General features: G+C 37.5%; 1 protein-coding gene across 1 annotated transcript; it reads left to right on the forward strand.

Annotated features, from left to right (window-relative positions):
- Window positions 1-10,576: 10,576 nt before the first annotated feature.
- Window positions 10,577-27,866, forward strand: LOC127497466 (neurturin). Its single transcript, XM_051865943.1, has 4 exons — window positions 10,577-10,708; window positions 24,868-24,960; window positions 25,083-25,269; window positions 25,384-27,866. The coding sequence occupies exons 2-4, from the start codon at window positions 24,907-24,909 to the stop codon at window positions 25,848-25,850; spliced, it is 708 nt and encodes a 235-aa protein (XP_051721903.1). The 5' UTR covers window positions 10,577-10,708; window positions 24,868-24,906; the 3' UTR covers window positions 25,851-27,866.
- The last annotated feature ends 1 nt before the right edge of the window (window position 27,867 follows it).

Below are 27,867 nucleotides of genomic sequence, written 5' to 3' on the forward strand. Positions count from 1 at the left end.
CCAGGACTCAACAGAGCATCCTGCAGCAACTGCACTCAGAATGACCTGCTGTCAAAACCTCTGCCAGATCACCAGTCAACCAGGACATATAGAGTGCTGTCTAACCTACAGGCTTGTTTTCAAAGCTTAGTACTGGGGGAAAAAAAGAAGCAGCAGCTTATTTATAAGCTCCTTGTTCCATGTTACCATCTATGTCACGTAAGAGACCCGAAAACAATAAAAATGTGGTTTATAACAGCCATTTGTGTCAAGCTAAGTGATACTGCACAATCCTTTAGCTATTGTTTGGTTTCAGAATAGTTCAAGGGATAGTTCACACAAAAATAAAAATTCTGTCATCATTTACTCCCCCTCAAGTTGTTCCAAACCTGTATAAATTTCTTTGTTCTGTTGAACACAAAGGAAGATATTTGGAAGAATGTTTGTAACCAAGCAGATCTTGCCTCCCATTGACTTCCATAGTATTTTTTATCCTAGTAGTCAATGGGGGGGCCAGACAAAACAGTCTTCCAAATATCTTCCTTTGTGTACAGCATAACAAAGAAATTTACACACAACTTTGGAGCAACCTGAGGGTGAGTAAAATGACAGAATTTTCATTTTTAGGGGAAATATCCCTTTTAAGTATAGTGTGCTGTATGAGTCATGTAGACTACATTTGTGGAGCTTTTAAAATGCTTTTTTATAATGTCTTGTACTTACTTTCAACATCTCTTATGTTCCACAGAAGAAAGAAGTCATACAGGTTTGACAGAACACTTTAAGACGTATTGGAAATGGGAAAAAGCTTTCAAATGTAATGAGTCGTTAAAGATTCACTCCTTCCATCCTACCATGTAGAATTTTTTAAGCTTAGAAAGTTCCTTTTTTAAATATGTACTGTGATTTGGATTACAGCTATATTTTTGTATATGATCAACCATAGAAAATGTGAGTATAAAATAAATCAGAATAGAGAATCAATGTGCAATGATCTAAGCCTATATAGCCATTTATTTTGTTTAGCTGAAAATTATTTGCCACTGCAAAGCCATGTATGTCAATTTGAAACATTTTAAAAGGGTCATCTGATGCTATTTTAAAAGTTCGTTATTTTGTTTACTGGATGCAGTAAAATAGGTTAATATAATTTAATTTTTAAAAACACATCATTGTTCACGTACTATACATTGTAAAGTGGTGCAGGAATGACGTCAAAATCCAGAAGATGAATTCGCCAATGGTTCACTCAAGATTTTCCTATGGGATTTTATAATGGGGTTTTTCAATTTATGGTTAAAAAAAAAAGTTCAAACATCGTCAAGTTATGTTTACCACAGACAATATTTTACTCATAAATTGAAGAAAAAAAAACAAAAAACCTCAAGCCACCTCAATTGGCCAAACACCTCAAGCGTGTGTCAGAAATGTAACACCGGATACCATAATCGCAAGCTTTTGCTACCGAGGCTTCTAAACCAACTGTAAATACAAACAGTTAATTTCACTGATTTTACCATATCAGTTTGAGCCCGAGTCAGCGTTATAAATGTGCAAGTTGATAACTTCTATTAAATTAAAGGTTTTTTTTATTAAAGTTATTTTTCTTGACTCTTCTTTTAAATATTTAGGGGTTCAAGCGCGTAGCACTGAAACCCTATTGTAATTGTTACATTTTCCAAGATCAGCATTCTCCCCTAAGTGATCGGGCAAACCAAACCATAAGTCAAACCAAACCTTTGAGGGCTGGTAGTACTCACACCGCCTACAATGTCACCAAGGCTCGCACCGATCGGCCTGACGGGGGCACTACAGCGGTCAAAAGTATGAAATGGCTCATAACTCCTTAACCATTAGGCGTAGGCTCAAGTGTCTTTTATAGTTGGAATCCTTGGCTATATGGTTTTCGGGTATTTTGGATACTTTGAAAAACCTACTTTTGCAAACAAGTCCTAGGTTTTTCATCGATTGGAACCAAACCAGTGCAGAAAGATTCTCTGGAGTCTGAATATCAAAAGTCATCAAAGTTGAAATTTATATTCACGGTCGCTAAGAGGCGCCAAAACGTTCGAAGTGGGCGGGGCCTTTTTTACTAAAATGGCTATAACTCGTGAATGGAATGAGATATTTTCACCAAACTCGGAACACCTGTCTGTGGGCTCAGTCTTTTGTCACAGTAAAAAAAATTGCGGCGATTACGGGCCTGTCAGAAGTTCGAAAGAAATCGGCCACCGGGGGGCGCCTTCGCGTTTTTCATAAAGGATCATGTATCGCGTGATTTTTCACGCGCACCCACAACATTTGTGCCACATGGTAGAACTCCTCATTCTGAGCAACTTTGTCTCTAGGCCTGCCACTGTCCATCGAATCATTCGTTAAATATTGGAGATTATTTCAAAAACCAACTTTGGCGAACTAGTCCTAGGTTTTTGGCTCAACCTCGATTACTGTTTAAAAGCTTTAAAAACTACATATTTTCTATGCTAAATTGCCTGTTTTTGCTGTAAATGGTCTTTTCCATCTATGATCGAAATGTTTACAGTCTTGCTAATTAAAACCTTTATACCTTTTTTCACATGTGTTTAAAGGCCTTGAAACGCTTGAACGCTTGAATAGGTTCTTTGATGGGTTTTTTAAGCAAATACATTTTTATTTACAACTTAGATCCATCATGAAAATAAGTGACAACCAAGGAGAAAAGCTGAGACCTTCCCTCACCCTACCAGAGAGAGACTGTGTGAAAGCGACGTGAGGGATAATATTGCTTTATTTAATTCTCTCCTCTTCTCTATTTCTTTTAATGCTCAAGTGTAATGTTGACTAGGATCTCATTTCATATGTGTGGCTCTGGAAGAACACCTCTAACAGTGGGACGTGCTCTCAGCTGGGCTTGAGGCAGGAAGAGCACAGCAGTACAGCTGCTGGATGTTATAACTGTATTCTGATAGGGTGACACTCAGGCCCTTTAAAGTGACTGTGGTAATGTATGTTTCACTGCAAATACAGGCCAGTAATATAACCTTCAGTGTTTTGGCACGAAAACTCTCCTCTGTGTTTTGGCAGTTCCTTTTAAGATGACTTAACAGTCCCTTTGCAACCACAAAATCTTAAATACAATACAAGCTCTCACACATTACTGATAGAGCCGAGAACTTACTCCCATCATTTGGTGCTTTTGCACTGATAGACATAAATTCAGCTGTGTTTCCTCCTAGATAAGCAATTCAACCCATGATTCTTTGGCTGATACCTCATAAACTAAGAAAGGTGGGAGAAACGACCCATAAATTGTCCATCAACCACAGAACAGCCCACTGTTGGGCTATTACATTGACCTGTGGTTTGTTCGCTTGACGTGACACATGAGATTGGTGCATATTGCATGTCAGTCTGGAAGCTCTCAGCCTGAACGTGTTCAGAGTCAAGTGAATGCTAGATGGAGTTATGGTGACCTCTTTCTAAACACCACCACATTTTTTCACTTTCACCCGGTGGTTGAGGCCCAGACCTTCCAAAAGCAAGTTCTTTAAGCCTGATAGAAATAGCTAGTCATCTACTGAAAAAAAAAATGGTGTAGAAACAATTTTCGCTCAATTGCTAGTAAAATTGTAAACAATTACAAAGAAACAGTAAGTAACGCATTGAACTTGAAATTTTAAAGTAGAAAACCTGAAATATTTTCTTGCAAAATGTACTCTAATAATTTTTGCTTTATTTACAACTTTGAAAAGTAATTTTTTACATTGTAGAGTTGTTCGACGCCAAACATTTACTGTATGCTGCTGCCACTCTTACACCGTGTCTACACTGGACGCGAGCGGCGCGACGCGACGCGTCAAAAGACAATAGAGCCCATTATTATCAGTGATATAGTCTACACTGGATGCGACACGACAAATTCCCGACAGTAAACGGATTCCCCGTTCTATTTCTGAGGTAGTCCAAGTGCTTCGCAACGGTCAGTCGGTCGCATTCAGTTTAGACAGCTTTTAGCTGTTGCTGCACGATGCGACATGAAAAAAGTCGCGTCTAGTGTAGACACGGTGTTAGAAAAACTGTCTCTTGAATCGAATTTTAAAGAACCTTTTATGCCAAAAAGGTTCTTTATAAGAAGAAATGTCTTAAATGATTGCATAATACTTTCATGTTTAACAGGTTATTTCAAGTTTTTTCTAGTGATAAAGTATGTTTATAAGCTGTTTAAATCATAAAATTTAAAGTAAAAAATGAAATGATCCCATGATGAACCTAAAAGGTTCTATTTATGAAGAGCCTGACAGAACCCTTTAAGGTTCTATAAACGTTTTCTTCTAACAATCTTCTCATATTATTGTCTAGTTTTTATTGAAAATTGTTAAATCTTGGAGGCTGTTAAATTCTCAGTCTGTCTTAGTAGAGGAGTCACAAAATGAGAAGCTTGTGTGTTTATCTGAGCAAGTGTGTAACACTGGAGAAGATCTAAATGTAAACCAAGTTGCTTGTGAAAGACTTTTATTTGACCTACACATATGGAACCACGTTCCATACCCTGCTCTTGAGAATTAGCTAAATAACTTTTGGGATATCTTGGCGTGAGCCTGATGGTTCATGTTGAAGGAGGTTTTAATAACTTAAAGATACCCAGACGTGCATGTGATGATAAGCATTTTGTTAACTGGCGGATTAGCTGAGCTTACGTTTTCTCCCACTTACGTGAATTTTTGAAGGAAAAATTATCTTGTTTTTACAACATAATTAGAATAATCATGTGTGGTTAGGAAAATAGATGGGTTTTATAGTAGTTTTATTGTAAGAAAATGTTAAAGGAAGAAAGGCCCATTTGTGCGCCACTGTTGTGCTGCTCCATTTGTTTTGCTTTGTGTGAGCTTGTTCTGTTAGATGTGGCTGCAGTTTTTTACCCTCACTCTCCTCATGACTTTTACAACCTCCAATTGGGTACAGCATGTTCTTACAATGCTTTGAGGGTTTAACACAAATGTACTTAAACAATTGAAGACCATGGGAGGAGCAGCCCATCCTGACAGTAACTGTAGAAGACATACAAAACACGTTGGTAGAGTTCTCATTCATAGGAAACTAGTACATTTAGCAATCTATATGTTTTTGTAATATTTTTTACTTGAAGCAATAAGTATCTTGGTTAAAACTGTCTGTTTCTAAAAATATGACAGATCTCACAATTGAGACTTTATAACTAATAATGTGACTTTATATCTCACAGTATTGCCATGTTTTGTCAGTGTTTTTGGTTTCTTTTTCAAGGACTTTTAGTTTGTTTCGCTTTGTTTTCTGTTTCTTTTGTTCCTATGTTCCGGTTTGTCCTTGGTTGTCATGGTTATTCATTTTTCATTGATTTCTCACACCTGTCCCTCATTAGTTCATGTGTATATAATGCCCTCTGTGCATAAAAAAAAAAATGTACACGCTCAATTTAGCTCCAATGAGCTTTTTATCCGATAAGAAAACGTGCATAAACTATGATGGAAACACATTTACCAAATAAGTTCCTCGATGCGTGTCAAAAAAGTCACGTGACTGCGCAATGAGGTGGCCGAAAGCAAGATAACTTTATTGCATTTCGTCTGTGTGCTCTGAGGCGCAAGTAATTTATTATTATACAATGGCTTAATTCTCCTACTGCAGCAACTTCTATTTTTCTTAGTGATATTTATCGCCAGTTTATCAGGAAGTGAAGGTTTTGTTCTCTTCAGCTCACTGGACGGAAACAGTGCTTTATTCGCAAATGTTTTATGCAATATTCCAATTTTGCGCATAAGTTAAATTCGCAACTTTGGATGGAAACATATTGTCTGGTATTGTTTGTGGACACACCGTTACTTTGCCTTTATCTTGTGTTGGATTATCGTTGTGTTGGAATTTACTCTTTTGTTTTTGTTTAATAAAATTCACACTGCATTTTAAGATCTTCTACATCTCATCTTCTTCATCATCATCTGTCCGTGACAAATATGACTTTAGATCTCAATTGAGACTTTATAACTAACATGGCTTTATATCTTGCAACTGTGACTTTAAATCTCATAATTGTAACTTTATAACTAATAATGTGAGACTACATTTCACATTTGAGTCTTTAACTAACAATTTGACTTTAAATGTAGCAATTGTGACTTTATAACTAGTAATGTGACTTTAAATCTTGTAATTGCGACTTTTTCAATTAATAATATGACTACATCTCACATTTGAGACTAACAAATTGCAAATTTTAACTAATATGACTTTAAATCTTGTAATTGCGACTTTATAACTAATAATGTGACTACATCTCGTATTTGAACTTTAATAATATGACTTTAAATGTTGCAGTTGCGACTTTTTTTAACTAATAATGTGAATTTAAATCTCACAATTGCGACTTTATAACTAATAATGTGACATCTCGCATTTGAGACTTTAACAATGTGACTTTATAACTAATGTGACTTTAAATCTTGTAATTGCGACTTTTTCAATTATAACTAATAATGTGACTGCATCTCGTATTTGAACTTTAATAATGTGACTAAATATCACAATTGCAACTTTTTTAACTAATAATGTGACTTTAAATCTCTCAATTGCGTCTTTATAACTAATAATGTGACACTATTTGAGACTTTAACAATGTGACTTTAAATGTTGCATTTGTGACTTTATAACTAATGTGACTACATCTTATATTTGAGACTTTTAATAATGTAACATTTTAATAACATAACATTTATTGTAACATTTAAAGTCTTAAATGTTGCATTTGCAACTTTTTTAACTAAAAATGTGACTTTAAATCTCACAATTGCGACTTTATAACTAATAATGTGACTACATCTTGCATTTGAGACTTTAACAATGTGACTTTATAACTAATAATGTGACTTTAAATCTTGTAATTGCAACTTTTTCAACTAATAATACATCTCACATTTGAGACTAACAAATTGCAACTTTTTTAACTAATAATGTGACTTTAAATCTTGTAATTGCAACTTTATAACTAATAATGTGACACTACATCTTGCTTTTAAGACTTTATCTAATAATGTGACTTCAAATCTTGCAGTTGTGGCTTTATATCTAATAATCTGACTGTATCTCACAAAATGACTATTTCTCAATTGAGACTTTATAACTAATAATATGGTTTTTAAATCCTGTAATTGTGAAGTTATAACTATAATGTGATGAGACTTTAACTAATAGTATGACTTTAAATGTTGCAACTGCGACTTTTTAACAAATAATATGACTTTAAATCTTGCAATTATGACTTATTAAATAATAATGACTATATCTCATAATTGTGACTATATATCTCACAAAATGACTCACATTTGAGATTTTATAATTTATATGATTGTACATTTTTGCAGTCAAGACTATAACTTATAATGTGACTTTTTATCTTGCAAATGTGACTAAATCGAGCAATTGTGACTTTTATAACAAAGTGTGATTTTTTTTTTTTTTTTTTTTTTTTTTTTTTTTTTTTTTACTCACTCTGATGCAGGCTTTTACATGAACTATATGGTGTCTGAGATTATATATGATAGTTTGCAAGTGATTTTGAGGATGTTCAGTAGGACATTCTTCCAGTTTTGACAGTGCTGAACGTGGACCTAAAAACTCAAGCTGTGAGGGTAAATAGACTGCATGGCTTACATGTTGAGAGCATGGATGCTACTGGGAGGGGATGCATGACAAGTGTGAGTTGTGTTTGTCATAGCTCAGTCACCCTTGATGGTATTTGAGCAGTTTGTTTACTGGGTGCCTGTATCTGTTGTTCATGTGCTCATGGGCTTAGCCGTGAGTACACACAGGACGTGTTCTTCAACCTTACACAATAGTGCACGTTCACATTCATCACTCAAGCAGACAGTCACATATTATGTCAAAGAAGGTGTGCGCTCAGGGCTCTTATTATGAATTTTTAGCTATATTACTTTAGCAAATTTATTTTTAATGCCCAATTGTTCATTTTGACAGGCTGAAGGCAGAAGGCATCTGCATGTATTTTATGCTTTCTTTCATCGAGATATGAGATTTGGTGTCCTCCAGCTGTTTAATAGCCAGTAATCAGCTCTTAAAAACATTTTAAGTAATAAATCTTTGAACTATAAAGAGCACAAATGAAACAGCAGCTGAGCACTGCCTCAGGACATTAGATAAACTGAATGTTCTAGTTTGGAAAATACCTAGAGTGCACCTGGTGAAACCCTGTGTGGGACATGCTGTGGTGCTCATGAAAAGGAACTTCGGAAAATCACGATGGCTACATACTCAGCAATGTTATCTGTTTAAATCAAATTGCCATCTATTGTGAATCAAGCAGGGTTACCTGAGGGGAAACCCTAGTTGCAATGAGAGATTTCCCAATCACTCTTTTTGAACTTGAACTTTACACTGCTATGGATCATCTGTAGGACCAGTGGTGATTCACACTCCTCCATTCCTCACTCAGTTGTGTGTATTGTTGGTTTTGTCTATAAATAGAGCTCAAGAGAGCCTCCCAGAATTTGTTTTAATGTTTTGTGAAAGCCTAAAGCGAGCAAGGCCCTGTTTGGCCAGTCTTTGTGCTTTGAGTCTGGTGTTTGTAGTGGAAGGAGTGCCAAAGTTAGCGCATGTCTGTGGGCGGAGGGAACTCCACTGAAGATTAGATGGACATTCGGAGAGGAGAGGGCAGGTTTCCCAGAGAGTTTTTCATCTCTGCCATCTATATGCAGATATATCAACTGTCAAAATCAGCAGTGTATGTTCTTTAAAACATGTTTTTGTTTAAATAAGCATGCTTGAGTTTGACTGCATGAAATATGATGAAAATCATATCTGACATTTAAATTTAACATTAAAAATTAGAGTTTATGCAGGAACTCAATGACCTAAACTGGCTGATCTAAATTGACGGAATGAAAATGTGTATAGTCTGTACTGCCCCTGACCCAGGAATGAGCATTCTGTCATCATTTACTCACCCTCGATGGCATTGTGTGTGGGACTGACAGTATCAGTCACTATTCACTTATGTTGCATTTTTTTCCATACTGTGAAGGTAAATGGTGACTGGGACTGTCATTTATCTCCTTTTGTGATCCACAGTCCACAGAAGAAAGAAAGTAACGAAAACATAAGGGTGAGTAAATGATTTTCCTATCTGGGTGTCCCTCTAATTTCTCGGTAGCCTACCTATGTCTTTTTTAATCATGATTAATTTTATTTTACGTAGCCTACGCTTGTGCATCATTAATTCAGCTTTTGCTCGGTATTTTAATTAAATAGCCTACTTGCGCGTAATACTGGTTGCGAATTCTTATGTTGTTGTTGTTGTTGTTTTCTAATCACACGCGATGTGGAAACGTTTTCGCGATTGATTTTTTATTTATTTATTTTTTTTATTTTTATAAAATTGTTAGTTTATGATAATGTTCTGTGTCTCATTCAACATAGTATGGGTGGCTACGCATAATATGAAAAAATAAAAAATAAAAAAATGAGCAAGAGAAGCGTCGAAGCGACACACCGGGTGAAAAGCGTGTTCATTTTTAGGCTAATGATCACATATTTCAGCGAAAACATTTGTCATCATTTGCATGTTGAAATATTTCTGTTATGAAATGTGGGGGAAATAAGTGAATTGTGATGCCCGGTATTGGACGTTTGAATGGAGTAGCATTTTACAGAACATTTTATATGTCCATAGCCACATTTCATATATATTTAGGCTAGCTACAATATCTACTAACAATAGCAATGTGTAAACCGCTCCAGGAAATAATTAGATAAATTACACATTAAATATACATTGCTAAGATTATAGCCTACATGAACTGTTGATTCGTAATTTGTATTAACATGTTATCACCCTAAAGCTAAATGCAGCATGCTGTAGACAAAGTAAATGTGCCGTGCTTGACTTTATTTCTAAATGACCAGTCTATAGAAAACAGAGTTATTAACATAATTTCTTTTCATAAATAAGCATTTTTGTTTGTAAAGTTTCGGGGCTGGGGAGGTTAATGAAAGCAGGATGGATGTTCTTTCACATTCACTTTCACAGACTCTACGGGATCATGAATCAACAACTGTGATTAAAATCGCATTAAGTCTATTGAGCGTTTGGAGTGGCTTTTATCACCATTATAAGAATTCTTAAATGGGTCGTTGTTTCGAACTTTTGTTAACACGATAAGTTGGAGTTTGGATTTTGGAGGGTAGGCTATTTCATATTAAAACTATCAACTTTTTCTTTATGTAGGAAAATGGAAAATTATGTTTTAAAATGAATAGGAAAACTAGGCTATGTGAATCGATAGAAATATGGCTTAACGAAACCAATGCCTGCCCTGCTTTAACTACTAAAAATATAATATACTAAATGACGACGAAATATTAGCTATTATTGCTACTAATATTATTTAAATAATTACCATCATCATTATAACTGTAGCTGCTAAGCCGGTCATGGTCATTTGGGTTTCATTCCTCTCAGGTTCATCTAACGAGGTTCTCACAAGAAGAAGAGAGAGAGGCTTGGCCACGGAGGGAGGCGCCTCTCCGTCTTCCTCGCCTTTGAAGAGTTTGTTCTCTCGGTTTTAGAAGAGGACATAGCCGTGAGAAAGTCAGTTGCTCTAAAGAGGCGCGTGTGGATTTTACCCGCGAAGACACGCTCAAGCTGCCTACGAGAAGCGCGAGTCTGTAAGGATTTGGCGCGCTCAAGCACTCCATACGCACGGTAACGCGCATAACTTCAACTTCTTGGCATATCGGCTGCCTTTGAATTGATAGAGTTTTAGACTGTCAACGGCTTTGGATCTGATTCAGACCTCTGTAATATGTCCCCTCGGGTAATAAACATTAGACGGCTGGTGTGTAATTGAAACTTTTACTAGGCGGGTGTCATCAGGTGTGGTCTGAGAGGCATTGTAAGCTACCTGTCATTCTGTTCTCACAGCCTGCTGAACTTATTCTTGAAAACAAACATAGTTTGGTTTTTTTATTTAGAGAGGTTAGCAGTAGATATTGAGCTGCAATTGGATTGGGGGAGACTGTCAAATGTTGTTTTATTAGAGGCGAATGGAATGTTTTCATCAGCATTATTGTAACGCAAATAGTGAAAGATGACATTAAATCGTTCTGGTTAAAGTGAAAGTCGTCTCCATTTTAAAGCTGTTTTAGTTGATCCAAAGGGAACTTTTCTTGTGGTAAAATGTTTAAAATTTAAAAATTATTAATTATTATTTTATCCTAGAATAAAAGAGAGATAAAAGACAATTTGGATTGAATAGAAAACTGTTAACATCAAACACTTTTTAAACTTTTTAAAAAGAAAAAAAAAACATTGTTTTCTTGTTGCTGTTTGATTGGCTTTAGATAGCCTACTTACTATTAACTATCGTTAATAAATGTATGTTATTTTATGATTAACATACATTTCAGAAAAGCATAAGAGTTTCACATGTGAGCTGAACTCAATTTATTCAAATTATTTCAAATTTCAGATTCCACTGAAGGATTGGATTACATTTTTTTGTGCACTGATTTCCATTTTCAGGGCTGTCATTCTGGAATCTTTGCTTTCAGATCAGCCCTAGACTACCGCCGCACCTACCTCAATGACATGTCCATGTGTGTTTTTGCATAGCTTACATGCTTTGTATTTTATTTGGGCTCAACGTAAAGCAATGGTTTTCATTTGGGGTCCTTGAGGACCCCAACACTGAACATATTGGTTGTCTCATTTATCTGACACACCCAGCTAATAAGCTGATACAATCAGGTGTTTTCAAAAAAGGATACATCCAAAATTTGCAGTGCTGAGGTCCTCCAAAACCACGAATGAGAACCACTGACGTGGAGAGCCAAAAGAGCAACATACTTTAATGTATTATCACGGATGAGTTTTTTTTCTCAAATTCTTTGGTCACTCGTGTTAGTTGACCTGGCTCTCACTCTGAGGGTTTTACTTCTTCATGTCATATAAAGATCTCTCAAACCCCTGGTGTAGATGTGGCACCTCCTGCATTGTGTTTTCATGTGCACATTTCCGAACCTTAGCAGCATGCAGGGAAGGTTTAAATGATGACACATTCATACACTGGACAATTCTACTGGCCTCTAGCGCAGCAGAACCTATCAAGAAGATAACTGGCATGCACAATAAATAAGATGTGTTCAGAATCTGACAGAAATGTGTGTGAAGAAGAGATTCTATTACTGCTTTTGAGGAGAATGTTGAGATATCTCACAGTGTCCTGCAACTCCACCGCAGGGTCCACATCCCTTGGCCTTAGCTGACCTGAGCCCATTCTCTCTAAGGGTCAGTGCAACTGTCTGTGTTCCATCTCAATGGGCCTCTGTGTCAGTTTCTTGAAAATACATCATGGTGCCAACCAGTGTTCAAATAATTCAGTGGCTTTTGAAAAGGAATTTCAGGAAATGTTCAGGGGTGCAATCTGTTGAAGTTCATCTCAAGTGAGCCACATTGTCATTTTGGGACCCCTAGAACAGGTAGCTAAATGTCAACCACCTAAAGACTTTTTAAACAACACTCTTTATTTTGTGATATATTTAAAATGTGATAAATAATGACTTATTTACTGATGTTTTGTCAGTGTTTGTCAGTGTTGTGATCTTAACCTTAAAGTGCTCGAGTTACCTCCTCAGGTAAACATGATTTCATTTCGCAAGTGTTGTAGATCGGCATGTGAAAATATGCATCCTGACTAACTTGTCACTTAAATTTTGTGGTTTACTGAAATGTTTGAAACCTCAACTGAAGCCCATGTAATATACTCTTAAAGGAATAGTTCACCGAATACTGAAAATTCTGTCATCATTTACTCAACACCCTCAGGTCATTTCAAACTTTCTTTCTTCTGCGAAACTCAAAAGATATTTTGAAGTACTTTGGGGTGCAAAACTATATGTGTATATATATATATATATATATTGTGTTCCACATAAGAAAGAAATTCATGCAGGTTTGGAAAGACATGAGGGAATTTTATTTTGAGACTCCGCAACCTTTTATTTTGACAAAGGATTAGGCTTACCTTACATTCAAGATCATCCACACAGTTTCCCTCTTGTAAAATGGATTGAACATTCTCCCTCTTGTGGTTACCAAAATCATTAGCAAAAGCTATTCATTTTGATACATAGCACCATTGTTACATTCCTCATACTCTGCAAGTTTTACAACAGTCTTTTTATACAAGCAAATTGTTTTTCGACAGAGCTCGTTCATTTGCCTTGATTGTGGCATGAAGAAAATCAGATTTTGTGATTGTTTATTTGTGATTGTTGACCCTCAGACTGAGTCATTCAGACTATTGCTCATACAATAAAACCAAATTTATAAATGCACACAAATGTTTTACCAGGTCTGACCCTTGGTTTTCGCTTAATTGTTGGTGTTTTTGCCAGATGAAATGCATGTACACTCAAGACTTCATTCATGACACTGATGAGGGATATTACCTTTTTCTCTTTATCTGAACATCTCTTACCAAACATTTGATAGCGAAGAATGTTAAGTGGACTTATTGTACACCCATGTTTGTGGCTGGAAGCAGTCTTTAATACAATAAGCTGTATTCTTCCGAAATTGCCAGGTCAGATGCATTAATCATGGTGGCGTCGGTGCCTTTGAAAGAGCGGGCCAGGTCATTACTTGAAGCCTGTCTGGGGCTCAACTGGGCGACATGGAAACGCTTTGGATGTCGTTAGTTCATCCAGACACACTAATAGCTGGCTTTTCCCCCTCCCTAAGCTTAATTTGAACAAATGAGACGTGAGCTACAGTATAAAGGCCTATGAGGATGGGCCGGCCTCTGTGCCCGAGCGCTGCCCCAGTTGAAATAATTACCTGTGGATTCATTTAGAAACCAGAAGGCTGCTAGAGCAGTGGTCTTTAACCCAGGTCGATGGTTTAGCAAAGTTGACTGAGTCCATAGAATAGTTGAAGGCTATCTGGTTTGTATATGATACGTGAATTCAGTGATGAAGCTTCTCTCTTTTAAGCCACCAACTCTTATCTCAAAGGTAACTGTTCTGGCTTCCTTTTATAGAGTATTTAGTTGCTTAGTCTATTCCTCTCTTTCTCTCTCTCTCTTTAGAGGTCGCTGTGACTGCTCAGGCTAAGCCTCGGGAGTGAAATACTATCTTCACCATTACCCTCTCTTCCCTAATTTATTCCCATTTAAGGACTTGTTCATCCAAGTGTTCTCGCTCTGTCGATCCCTTTTAAATGTATTTAATCTGGCTGTATTTGGTTATCAAAGCAAAAGGAAAGACACTTTAATGAAGAGAAGGTAAAGCTGTTGTTCAGGATGGGTTTCAGACAGGAAACGACATCAGCTACTGCATGTGAACTGCTTGACACAGAGTTTATGAATCTGGACTATAAAGTTTGTACTCTGATAATCTTACAACTCAAATTAATGACTTGTGCCACTGCTGGCTGTCAGCTCAGATCATCTTCTCAGAGAAGATGCAAATCCCAATGCTGACCCGCTGTGTACTGGTCCTTTGTATAAAATCAGCCTTTTAACAATGTTTTGCTAGGTGAATGATAGCTGATTTTCTTTAGATCTAGAGAAACATGACTAACGTAACTTTTTTTTTTTTTTTAGCAAATTTGTAAGGGGTGTGAAGTAGATGAGTGAATGAGTACATTTATTGCTCATCATTAATGAGGAAGGACAGATTTTACTGCTGAACTTCAAGTAGAAAGACATTGTTTTTTTTAATAATGGGGGTAATTACTGTTACTGATCATTAATGAAGAAGACCAACAAGTATTTATCACTGATCATCACCCCAAAATTGGTACTCTTTTCTTGTCTTTTAAATGTAGCAGGGTTGACTATCAAACACATTCTCATTCTCATTCTCATCTGAAAACCACATTTGTTTTGTTCTTTAGATTAAGCAAAATAAGCTTTAAAGTATGGATGCACTGATATTAAAAATGTTGGCCGATACCGAAAACTGATAGTTGTTTTGATGTTATGGCTGATGATAAATGGCCAATATTAAAATTCTGGGGCCCACTTTATATTAAGTGTCTTTAATTACAATGTAGTATCATTTAATACAATTGATACAATATATTTATTGTGTACAAACATGTTTTATGCTGTATGTATAGTTAAAAAAATACCTGCATATAATTACATCTGTAATTTCTATATACTGTACATCTATAATTACATTGTTGACGCTTCCCTTAGGGGGTTAGTTCACCCAAAAATGAAATTTCTGTCATTAATTACTCACCCTCATGTCGTTCCAAACCCGCAAGACCTTCGTTCATCTTCGGAATGCAAATTAAGATATTTTTGATGAAATCTGAGAGGTTTTTTTTATCTCCCATAAAAAGCAACGAAATTACCACATTGAAGGTCTAGAGAAGTAATAAAGACATGGTTAAAATAGTCAACGTGACTGCAGTGGTTCAACCTTAATGTTATGAAGCAACGAGAATACTTTTTGTGCGCAAAATCCAAACAAAAATAATGACTTTATTCAACAATTTACTTCAAAATATCTTAATTTGTGTTCCAAAAATGAACGAAGGTCTTACGGGTTTGGAACGACATAAGGGTAAGTACTTAATGACAGAAATTTCATTTTTGGGTGAACTAACCCTTTAACACACCCTTAAACCTAACAATACTACCAAACCTGTCCCTAATTTTACCTGTATCCACCTCAATAGCAGCAAAAGTGATTTGGAATACCACATGAACACATTAAGTACATTGTACCAAACCATTTTTTTGACCTAAGTACATAGTTAAAGACACCTAATTGTAAAGTGGGACCAAATTCTGTATTGTAAACTAAAATTAATCATTTTAATGCTACAAGTATTTTAGGCATCACAACTTTATGAAAAATGGACATTTATGTTGACTAAAGATTCAATTTAACAGTGTTATTAAGTTGAAAACTTAACTTTACGTAAGCTTTAGATGACAGCAAATGTAATCTAAATGTAAAAACAGAGGAAATGAGCATAAATGAATTATCAATACCAGGAGATAACCAATATTTTAATGCTATATTGTGCAGAACTAATGAAATCATTTTAGAGTCAAGAACGAAACTATTTTGCGGGTTTGAAATGCATGAGTGGGTAAGATGCATGAGAGCGTTTTTAGTAATAAACTGAACGGTTTTAACAGACATCTGAACATGTTGGGAGGCATGAATGTAGTAGATCCCTAACAAAAAGCTTTTCAAACTGTTTTTACATGAGATGAGAAAGACATGAAAATGGAATTAAATAATGATAAAATAATGATTAAAAAAATGAGCCTAATCTGAGCCATTTGTATTGTGATATATATGTGCATTCATGCACGCTTCTAGGTGCTTGGGTGAGCTGTTTGTGTGGTCCACGCCTGTGCCTCAGTTGAGGATCTGGTGGGGAAGGGACACGCTCTCGTGCTCCGTCCGACAGGCTCGTGATGCAGCCGCGTGGTGTGGAATGCAAACAGTGGCCACTGCATTTGCGTAGCAAAAATAAAGCCTGCCAACCAACCTGCCTCTTTTGTCAAGGCTCACAGCCTCTAACTCGAACACTGCTGATTTCATTGCTGATGTACCGTGAATTCAGGAATTTAGTGCCGTAAGAAGTCAAAAGGGAACGACCCAGGACGTGCGCACATCACTGATGTTGATTTGACTGCGTCATTATTGTGTTGACAAATTAAACTCATTAAAAGGTCTTTTCAGATGAAACTGATTACAATAGATGCTATAAACAGTATCTGACCTTCTAACTCTTAAAAATAAAGGTTCCAAAAGGGAGTTTTACGGCGATACCATAGAAGAACCATTTTTGGTTCCTATGGGTGTTTTTACACTTGGTCCTTTTCAGGGGTCTGAGCGCGGTTCGCGTGATTTTTGGCCCATATGTGAACACTCCAAAAGATCTCAGACCCCTTAAAAACGAACCGAACCGAGACCATCTTGGGAGGTGGTCTGGGTACGGTTCGATTTCATCTTATGGTACGGTTCGCTAAAAACACGCAATCTGAACACAAACCGCTCTAGGCTCACTTGATTTTTCCGTTCGCGAATTCCAATGTAGTTTGGTCATTTGGTTAAAGAGAACTGGGTCCTTTTTCACTTGGTTCACCTCTTGGTCCACTTAAAAGGGTTTCAGATTGATTCTTTTAAAGAGGGCTCAAGTGTGAAAGCACCCTTATAGAACTTTTCAGTGATCAGAATTTTTTAAAACTATAAAGAACCTTCTTCCACTATAATGAAGCTTTTGTGCAATGGAAAGCTTCCATGGATGATAAAGGTTCTTCATGGAACCATTGATACCAATAATGATCCTGTATATTTGAGAATTTTCTTATTTTGAGGCCCTTATGTTAGGTTTGCTGTATTGTGTTAATTTTTGCCTTTGCTGTTCAGGTTTGTATTTCCATTACACACTACAATCTATGGAGTATGCTGTACTGGAATAAGAGTCTGTCTTTTTGTAAACATCAGAAGAAAGTGTAAATCGACATAACATTTCTTCTCAGAGAGAAACTGAAAGCAGCAGAAACTTGAATGATGGATCTTAGCAATTAATGGAAGTTGTTTTTGCTATCATGTTCACTTAATGACATGAATGGTGGTTTGAAAACCACATGTGTTCACAATCCAATAATCAGTGTACGTGTGTGTTTTTTATTTATTTATTTTTTTTGGATCCTGGAACAAACGAGTAAATGGTTTCAAACAGGTAATGCTGGTTTTCTTGGCAGCGTATGCTCTCTCTTCACCTCTCCAGTGGCTGGACTCTGACAGTAATGAGAACTTACCTTTTGCCAGAGAAGGATTATTGAATTATACGCTTGGATGTCACGCACTCAGACATGCTGCGATTGAACTCAAGTTCTGGAGCATAAGCACATTAAAATGTCATAAAACCAGTGTCTCGGATATCTGCAAATAGCCAAAATGCGGTCTGTTGTAACAGGTCCAATACGTTATATATGGGATGTATGTAATAAGCACTGTTCGACGGAAAGACCTATGAACTTGAAAGGACATGCACGCTGCTGCTCTTTGCATGTGCCAATTCTGGATTGGAGATTGAGGCCAATGAAGTTTAGCGAGCCGGAGGGAACACGGATAGATATATTACACGCACCTCACGGCTGAAGTTCACACCCCCAGATAAAAGCGTGTCTGGCAATGATCAAGCAGTCCGGGCTGGTGAAGTGTACTTTGCATCTCTGCTTTCACCAGGTGTCTTTTATTGGCTGGCTGATTTAGTGTGGCCTATCCCACACCACTGCTCCTCATCATTAATGACAGCTAGACCTGGCACATCAAACACCTCTAATGGTTCTGACCGAGATGGAAAGGGGACAGTGAAATAACCCAGGGGTCTCTCTTGAGACTTGCTTATGCTCCATGTTGAGTCCAGTCTAGACAGTTTACGGCTCAACTTCCAGGAAAATATTTTCATGTCAGCTTTCACTTTTAAACATCATAATTACCAAATCATCTGCTTAATCATGTATATTTATGATATAGATTTTCCATCGCACATCACAAAAGTCAACACCCACACAACAGCTCTAAAACGACAACCCCTCATTTGCATCTGCCATCACGAATGAGTAGTTTGCATCCATGTTAGTCACAATGACGCCACTGTGATACTCTCGTATTCTTTAACGGTGGCATGTATGTGCCCGAGGGCAGGTTGTTGTGCGTTTGAAGCATGCCTTTAATCAATGGGTCCCAATACGGAGGCCGTCAGCACCGCTCTGCAGTTCCTCAAGAGTGCAGCCGCATGGTCCCGTCCCTCAGGCACCCTCAGCTCACATGTTAACAGCCATGATGCAGGAGACACAGAGCGACTGGCCAACAAAGACACTGCTCAGGGCACTTAAACGCAACCAGGTGCACTGTGTGAGAGGCTGTGGGAGATGCTTCTCACTGCGTAGGAAGATTTGGACAGTTTGGGTCATTGTGGGTTTCCCTAACCAAATTTGAAACCAAATCTAGAGGGTTCTTATGTCTCATTTGTAATGATGTAAATAAGTTGCTTTTAGGTAAATCTGATTGCCTGCTTAAGAGCTGCTAATTATATTGACTTAGAAATGATCTGTTCACACAGGAAAAAGAAAAGTCATTTAAAAATACAGAAGCACTGCTACTAAATCTAGAGCATAAAGAGCGTAGTGTAGGGGTGTCAAACTCAGCTCCTGGAGTTCCAATTCTGCTTCAACGCACCTGTAGTTTTCAAATAAGCATAAAGGACTTGATTAGCTGGATCAGGTGCGTTTAATTAAGGTTGAAGCTAAACTCTGCAGGACTGTGGCCTTCCAGGAACTGGGTTTGACACCTCTGCTGTAGTGTAACCAAAAGAATGACTCTTGTAAGTCCTTTTTATTTATTTATTTATTTATTTTTTACACTTGTTACAGTAGAACAAGTGTAGTCTGAATCCTGACTCCTGAAACTATTGACTCTTAAGTTGGTTCTTTTAAGTGAATCCAACACAGTTTTCAACTAACTGTGAGACCTAAATCAGTGTAACTCCTGACTGGTCATTCGCATGAAAATATGTTTTTAAAAATGAACACTTTAGTATTTTATAAAAAATTAATGAAAAATGTAACCACTTTTTTTCCTTGTTTAATATTGTTATTTAGTATGGACAACTACTGGATTGCATTTGTCTCTAAAAAAAGACATTGAAAACTTTCATTCAAAAGTCATGTAAACACTTTGCTAAAAGTGATTTAAATGTATTTGTTATTGTTATCTTATCATTTGGCAATGGAATTGCATTTGTTTGTTTATTTTTTCAAATATTTTTTTTTTAATATAAATTCTAAAAGAATAGTTCATGGAATCATTAAGAAACTGGAATTATTAAGACGACTCAGAACCGGAATAATTAATAATCCCCATCTCTATTACTCATGCAAACTTCACGTAAAGGGACACTTCACCCAAAAATGAAAATTCTGTCATCATTTACTCACCCTCAAGTAGTTCCAAAACCTGTGTGAATTTCTATGTTCTGCTGAACACAAAGGAAGATATTTGGAAGAATGTTTGTAACCAAGCAGATTTCGCCCCCCCATCGACTGCCATAGTATTTATTTTTCCTACTATGGTAGTCAAATTCTTCCTTTGTGTACAGCAGAGCAAAGAAATTTATACAGGTTTGAAACAACTTGAGGGGGAGTAAATGATGACGGAATTTTCATTTTTGGGTGAACTATCCTTTTAAGGGATGTACATAGAATAAGGTCATGCAAAAAATAAGGCATTCATATATACTTTATAAGTACTAATAAACAGCCAATATCCTAGTAATATGCATGCTAATAAGTAACTAGTTATTAGTGAGAATTGGACCCTAAACTAAAGTGTTACTGAAAAATGGTGGATGGAAACAGCTGCTAAATGTGGTTAGTCAGTATTGTTCCCCCCCCCCCACAGATCTCGGCCCCATTGACTACCATAGTAGGAAAAATAAATACTGGGGACGAGATCTGTTTGGTTACTGACATTCTTCCAAATATCTTCCTTTGTGTTCAGCAGAACAAAGAAATTCATACAGGTTTTGGAACTACTTGAGGGTGAGTAAATGATGACAGAATTTTCATTTATGGGTGGACTATCCCTTTAACAATAGGTATGTTTACATGCAATAATTTTCATCAATTGGAACGAATCTAATCCGATTTAATTTTCTGAAAATTCTGTTTATATGAACCCTAAACTTTGATCTGATTCACATAATTATTTAAATGTACATTTATGTATTCTGAACAAAACTTCAGCGCATGTGTAGTGCCCAGTCGCTGCATTCAGAACCAGAGAAAACCAGTGCAATAATGTCACTGGAGCTACCGCAAAATTAGTACCGACCATTTTTTTTAAAGATGAAAGATGAAAATAAACATTTTCTATTTCTATCAACATGCTATTGATCAGATTATTTCAGGTCTACGCCACACCTTCCAGTCCAATTGAAATTTCATTCAAGCTCACTCAGATTGATTGATTCATGTGTTTACATGAAGGCTTTTTCAATCCGATTGAGCCATGAATCCGATTACTAATGCCTTCGCATTGCTATGCAGTTTCTAGGTGGATGCTTACTGGCCTAAGTCAAAAGAGCCCACCCCTTGGGGTGTGTCTCACTCAGCTCCCTTGTTAAGTATTAAAGGCACTGATAAGGGGGTCGGTCATTTTAAGGGCTGTCTCAATCGCAATATCTACCAGAGCACTGAAATGTTTGCTCTCTAAAAAGTCCCACAATGCACCATGAAAAACAGGGAGCATCGATGCTCACTGTTCCCTTAACGGAAGTTCTGAAGCGCGAAACATAAGTCACTACATAATGACACGCGATAGAAGTTTTTTTTTTTTTTTTTTAAATACAAGCCATTATTTAATTATATGTGAGCATAAACATACATGGCTAGACAGGTTATGAACATTAACATGTATAATTTATTTATGGCTGAAATGTTGCATGTATATGTAACAAGCAAAGTATTTATCATAATGTACTTTAAATAACATTAAAAACTAATGTCAGAATGATAAGTTCTGCTGTTGTTCATAAATACTAGTAATGATGTTGTACAATGAGGACGTTGTCATGTTGCCAGAAAAAAGAGACATCAGTGTCCCAATGTGTAGTGAGCCAGGGTCCTTACTGTCCTTACCAGTGCCTGAATTCGTGTACACGATATACTAAATCACAACCTCTGAAGTTAGGTTGAGACGCACCCTCCGAATCCTAAATATGGCTCGGGTCCCTCATTCAGTGTAAGTTCATTGGATTTTTATTTTTTCACCCATTTTCGCACCTGCCAAGTGCTTAGAACAGTTTTGATATGCTTGATTAGAAGTATCATTCATATCTGTAGCATAAACTGTGTGGGACAGGTTATGCACCGAAGTTGAATACTTAAGGTTGGAAGTTTAGAATAAACCTCCGATGTTTAGTGTGTAGTAATAGTGATGCCTGCCTTATCGAGAGGCGCCAGCTAATAATTTGCATAATAAGTGTGAATTTGTTGTGCCGTAAACCATTTTCATTGCTTATCTGGCTGTAAAGGCCCGCTGTGTGTTTGAGGGGCAGGTAGTGCTCTTATCATAACCTCTGGCCTGCGCCCCCAGCATGCCAGCTCAGCTTACAGGAAGCAGTGAGGTGGGGGGTCGTCAGGGAACGAGAGGCCAAGGGGCTTATTTAGAAACTGACAGCACGAAATGAGCCGCACAGACCCCGAGTGCAGGCCAACCTATTAGCCAGATTGCACCTCCATAGTCTACAATGAATAGATTTCCGAATTCTTGTGGTGGAGCTGGTCTTGTTTCTCTGTAGGTGTCTGATATTGATTTGCTTGTTACGGTCAGCCTGGTTTTTCTGCATTAGGTTTATACATACAGCTGTATAGAAGCTGAAGAGTGAAGGAGGGAAGCCAGCCAGACTGTAAGAATGATTGTTGTGGTCAGGAACACAGATGTGTACGCTCACAGAGTCACAGCCATAACACTCATACACACACGCACGAAAACCATTTATAAACAAACAATCACATATGCAGCTCAGGGCGTGTGCTTTTATGTCACTTATGATCAAAGCAATTATGGCAGTTTAGATGAAGTGCCACATATTTAAGGAGATTCGGATATGTATACAATTATAATTAGAAAATCATCAGAATACAATAAATCCTTGCGCATAAACAACACTTCGATTTTAATGCAACACATGCAGGAGTTAGAAGAAGGGTAGAAGTCACATTTCAATAGAAATCTATGCCATAAACCCTCTTGACAGCATGTCCACATTCATCTCTGGTCATATGTGGTCTTTCTCAGCTGAAGCCGGCCTCCAGAGACGCCATAAATATGTCCTGAAGCTGTTGAAACCGGGTTCATATTTATTTGGCTGGATTTAGAAGACATAAATTCTACATTTGCCTTAAGCAGCCAATAAACCAAGATGACTGAAGATCTTAAGATACAGCATTAGACATCTTTAATGCTCCTGAGGAGCACATGAGATACTACTTTTTATTTTTTTTGGCTGTAAAGATTTATTCTGTATATAATTCAAGAGTACTTGCGTCTAAAGGTGAGCTTGTGAGTAGATCAGGAGTCTGGATGATTTGACTTGAATGGCTTCCTGCTGAATGAGAAATGATCCTCTGACCCTTAAAACTTTACAATGACATTTCTTTAACATTATGAGAGTCATCGCAAATCATCCAGAACGAACAGAACAGGTACAGTGAGTGCCCAGTTGATTTGAAATTAGAGTACGCCTCACATTTCCTAAATACTTTGTATAATGCAGGCTTGAAGGGATAGATAGTTTCACCCAGAAATGAAAAGTGGATATGGAGCAGCTTTCCACTGTATGGAAAAGAGCAACTTATTATGCTTTAGGAATGAACAGTATATTGGTACTATTTTGGTTATTTGCTAGTATTAGAGATTTATTTAATTTATCGGTTTAAATTGTATATTTAATTGTGCATGCCCATTTCCCCTAAGGATTACCTTTGCTGTTATCTAACACTCAATGTTAATCTTTAAAAACACTCACAGTTTAATAAATGTCAAATATCAAAACGAATATCCATTTTTCATACTGTACATTATAATGTTGTGATGCCTAAATTCACTGGTAACATTTCAAATGAGTAATTTTACTTTTTTGTGTTTTATTTTAAATTGATTTATCCAGAATTGTAGAAATTTTTATGTTTATTTTAATATAGATTTTTGTATATAGAAATAATTAAAATATGATAAATACTGGCTTATAAATATATCTCCCTGAATCTATCAGCGCAACCCTACACTCTGCAACAAACTTATTTTATGTTTCAATAATGAAAGACATTCAGATTTAAAAATTACATGGCAAAAGATTTGTAATTATTGAGTGAACTTTTCCTTGAATAACATCTTGCTAAAATGACACAATAGATTGCAGTTATTATAAATTCGCTCTTCATAAGAAACTTCACACCACTAACATGAACATGTTGTGTCTAACAACACCCTGTAACCATGCTAAAAAGGAACATCCTCTTGTAGCTAACTGCTTTATCGCGAGTTAATTATTGTAAATTGGGCTTAAGTGTGCCATCAGTTCAGCTCCTCCTGAAGCAGATCTCTCAGAGGTTAGCGAGAGAAAGGAATCCAGCCTCAGTCACAACTGGAACGCTATAAAACTATGCCAAAATATAAGCACAGCATGCTCTGTTGTGCTGTCAGCCATCCCTTTTCCCCTAGCAAATAATTGGTCTGTCCTCATCAATCATTTTCGGGTTGCCGTGTTTGACTGAGTCCTGCTGTTTGAATGGTGTTAACTGAGACACTGTGCCCCGTTCCTGACCCTGATATAAATCAAAGCCCCCAGCACAGGTTACACAGTCACACACTGCAATGAGTCAATAAACATCTGCATTGCTCAGAGTTCTTATCAACCTCTCTGTATCTCTGTGGCTTGTAGGACCCCCTGAACGCACAAGGCTCCTTCTACACGATGCAATCTAACCACGTCAAGAATGCTTTTGACAGCGTTTGCTTCAAGGCAGTTTATTTGATGGACAACAGCTCTTTTTAACACTGTAGCTTTGTCCGCAGGCAAGTCAGCACCGGTCGTGCTCAGAGATCGCACTGGTCTCTCTCTATAACAACAATGAGCATGTTTCTAAAGGCATTATGACCGTGATGAATGGGACACCTTTGATTATACGTTTGTATGTATGTGTATGTGTCACCCGCATGTTGCGCTCCGGAGTTTACATTACCTGCCTTGGTATGTACTTGTATAACTGTAGGTCACTGTATAATAAAGCCATTCCTTGTTCTTTCATGCAGGTGGGAGTTTGGTGGTAGCCGAGGAGTTGGATCAGAGCAATGCCAGCCATGCCATCAGTCACAAACGCACCATGTCACAGGAAACGCTGGCAGGTGTGTATAAAGGGGCGAATTCTTTGCTAGGACATCCACTGATTCAAGTAACCTGGAGATGATCTAATTACTGTGAAAAACTGTCCTTTCCATTGGCATCCACCTTTGCTTTGTTTGCTCAGGTGCTTGTATGGGTTGTGATGTCTCTACTGCCCCTAGTGGCAGGAGGCAGGTCGCGTTTTCAAGCAGAATCCGAAGCTGCGGTGGGATTTGCTGGTGCTGGGGTGGAGGAGCCGCCTTTAGAGGCTTTTCCAAACATTGAGGAAGAGCTTGAGGAGGGCAGTGACTCCCCGTGGTACGGCCTGTTTGGTGAGTCTGATGTCTGGGAATGATTTCTACAATGAATGAATCAATAAGGAATTATTCAAGCCTGAACAGGGTGAGAAACGTCTCTTTCTTTTTGTCCATTTCCGTCTCCCGCAGAGCCATCTGTTCTCGTCGAGGACGACCAGCAGCCAGCACGATGGGAACGCTCCCCCCGCTCACCGGATACCTCTGATATACAGACCAAAGGTGCGCGCAAGAAAAAGAAGAAAAAAGAGAAGGAGGAAAAGAAAAAGAAGAACAGCAGGGGACGGCATAGCAGTCGGGACTGTCGCGTGGAGAAACGTGAGATGCGCGTTCGGGACCTGGGCATGGGCTTCGACTCAGACGAGATTGTCCTCTTCAAGTTCTGCGTCGGCTCCTGCCAGAGGTCTCGTGGGAACTACGACTTGGCTCTGCGCGCTCTGCTGGCCAACGGTAGTCTGCCCAAGCGCACCGCCAGGAAGGTTAGCGCACACCCTTGCTGCCGCCCCACGGGCTATGAACCGGTCTCCTTCATGGATGCTACGACAACCTGGAGAACCATCAAGTCCCTCTCCGCCGCAGACTGTGAGTGCGTGGGATGAGGCGAGCTGAAAGAGGGGAGGGGGAGCGTGACCTGAAGAAATGGTGCAGTGGTCAAAGAGTGGAAAGGAGGATTCGGGAAGCCTCCTGGGCCATGGCTACAGAATGAGGTCGGACGGGTTGGCCGTGGTGAAACACTGTGAGGAAATTTGGTTTGGCTGTGAGCGATTCAGAACAACAGCCTGTGCTTGACAGCCCAAACCTCGACAGAAAAGCTTGAATGGCGTTAGAATATAATTCTACCATTTCGGAAACGACAAGAGACTCTTTGGACTCAACGTGGAGAGAGTTTGCAGATGGAAGAACTGCAACTTTGGACTGTCCATCTGAATGGCTAAATAAACAAAAACTACATGTTATAACTCGACGAGCATTTGCTTACTAGGAGTTTCATCAGACTTGGATACAGCACGAAACCCTGTTTCATTTGTCAGACTTTGTTGATCCTGGATGTCAGTGCCCATTTTCCTGGCCTTCAATCTGGCATGTAATATTTCAGCCAGATTAGCAACGTTTGGATTGTTCATTATTAACAGCACATTAATTGTGTAATTACAATGTAATTGCACAAACATATGTGGAGTATTATTAAAAGTTGAGCCCATAGAAAACACACAGGCCAGTTAGTATTACCCTTTCAGCTGGAAGCACTGAAGGTTGATTGTATTTGCAGTAGGATTTTCATTTCTCAGGATTTTTACAGGACTGATATGAACCATTTTTCTATCTTACATTTTTAATCCTTTTTAATACTATAAATAAAGTAAGAGGTATTAAAAGGGGCCATGTTCAATGAGGCCAGGTTTTTATATAGAAAGTTGATGAAAGATAAACATAAAGTGAATAAAACCTAAAAATACAAATGAATATTTGATGCTTAACCAATAGGGACTGTCTAGTCCAATAGTACAATGCAATAGTTTTATTTATTTATGGTGGTACATCAAATATTAATATACAAATTACATATGATATAAAATTATTATCCTTAAGATACATTAGGTAAACATGATGTAGGTCTAAATTGTCGAACTATGTGAAAAGATTCATTCAGCTATATACCAGGCTAAGTCTTTTCTTGATACATCTTGCTTGACATATTTAGCATTTATATGTTCATTTAGTAATAAAATGACTTTGATTGCACCATAGTTATTTGGCCTTACAGGGTTTTCCCTGTTCTAGTTATCAACAAAAAGAAATTAGCATAGTGTGATGTCTACCAGACTGTGCTTTAGCAGGCTCATTAGCGTTCTCTTTTATCAACACAGATGATGACCACAATGCATTTGTCATTGTTTATCTTTTTGTTACCAAATGGATGCCATGCATCCCTTAACATTTACTGTACACCTAACAGATATCATATTTATTTTTTCATTTAAGTTATTTATTTATTACTATGTCTACACATGTGTCTTGTGGATGTTTATATTTATTGTTTATACCTTGGCCTGTGTTCTTCAATCCCTGTCATCTCGCAATGAACCAGCACGGATAACAACAAGGCTTTGAAAAAGGTCAGCTGCAAAATATCATGGTTGCGGAAAAACTGAGCTATTTTCACGGAGTAGGAAGATAACTTTGTCATGATCTTTGTCTGATGAGGGATTTCATTGGGTGCTTTTTTGTGTCCTCCAAGGGTTATAAAACTCTCAGAGCACTTACCGGGAAGTCCCAGATTCAATTTATGAAAAGGAAATTAAAATAGTTTTCTTCCAAAACACTAAGGATAAGGGGGAGAAGGATTGTTTTCCGACGAGTCCATCTGTCTGCCCAATCTGCTGACCTTGATGTTGTCTTGATGTTGTATTCAGTTTCAATATTAAAAGCTGCTCCAAAAAGACATTTAAAAATAATGTTTTAAAAAGCTGATAACAATAAATGGCTTTGCTTCAGTATTTTACATGTTTTATTTATCAGTTATAATTGTTGTTGTTGTTGTTGGCAAAGTTACTCTTTATTTTTGTACTTCATATTTTCTGTATAGGAATAAAGCTGTTTATACATAATGTGAAT

Source organism: Ctenopharyngodon idella, chromosome 2, assembly GCF_019924925.1.
Source record: "Ctenopharyngodon idella isolate HZGC_01 chromosome 2, HZGC01, whole genome shotgun sequence".
Taxonomy (NCBI): Eukaryota; Metazoa; Chordata; class Actinopteri; order Cypriniformes; family Xenocyprididae; genus Ctenopharyngodon; species Ctenopharyngodon idella.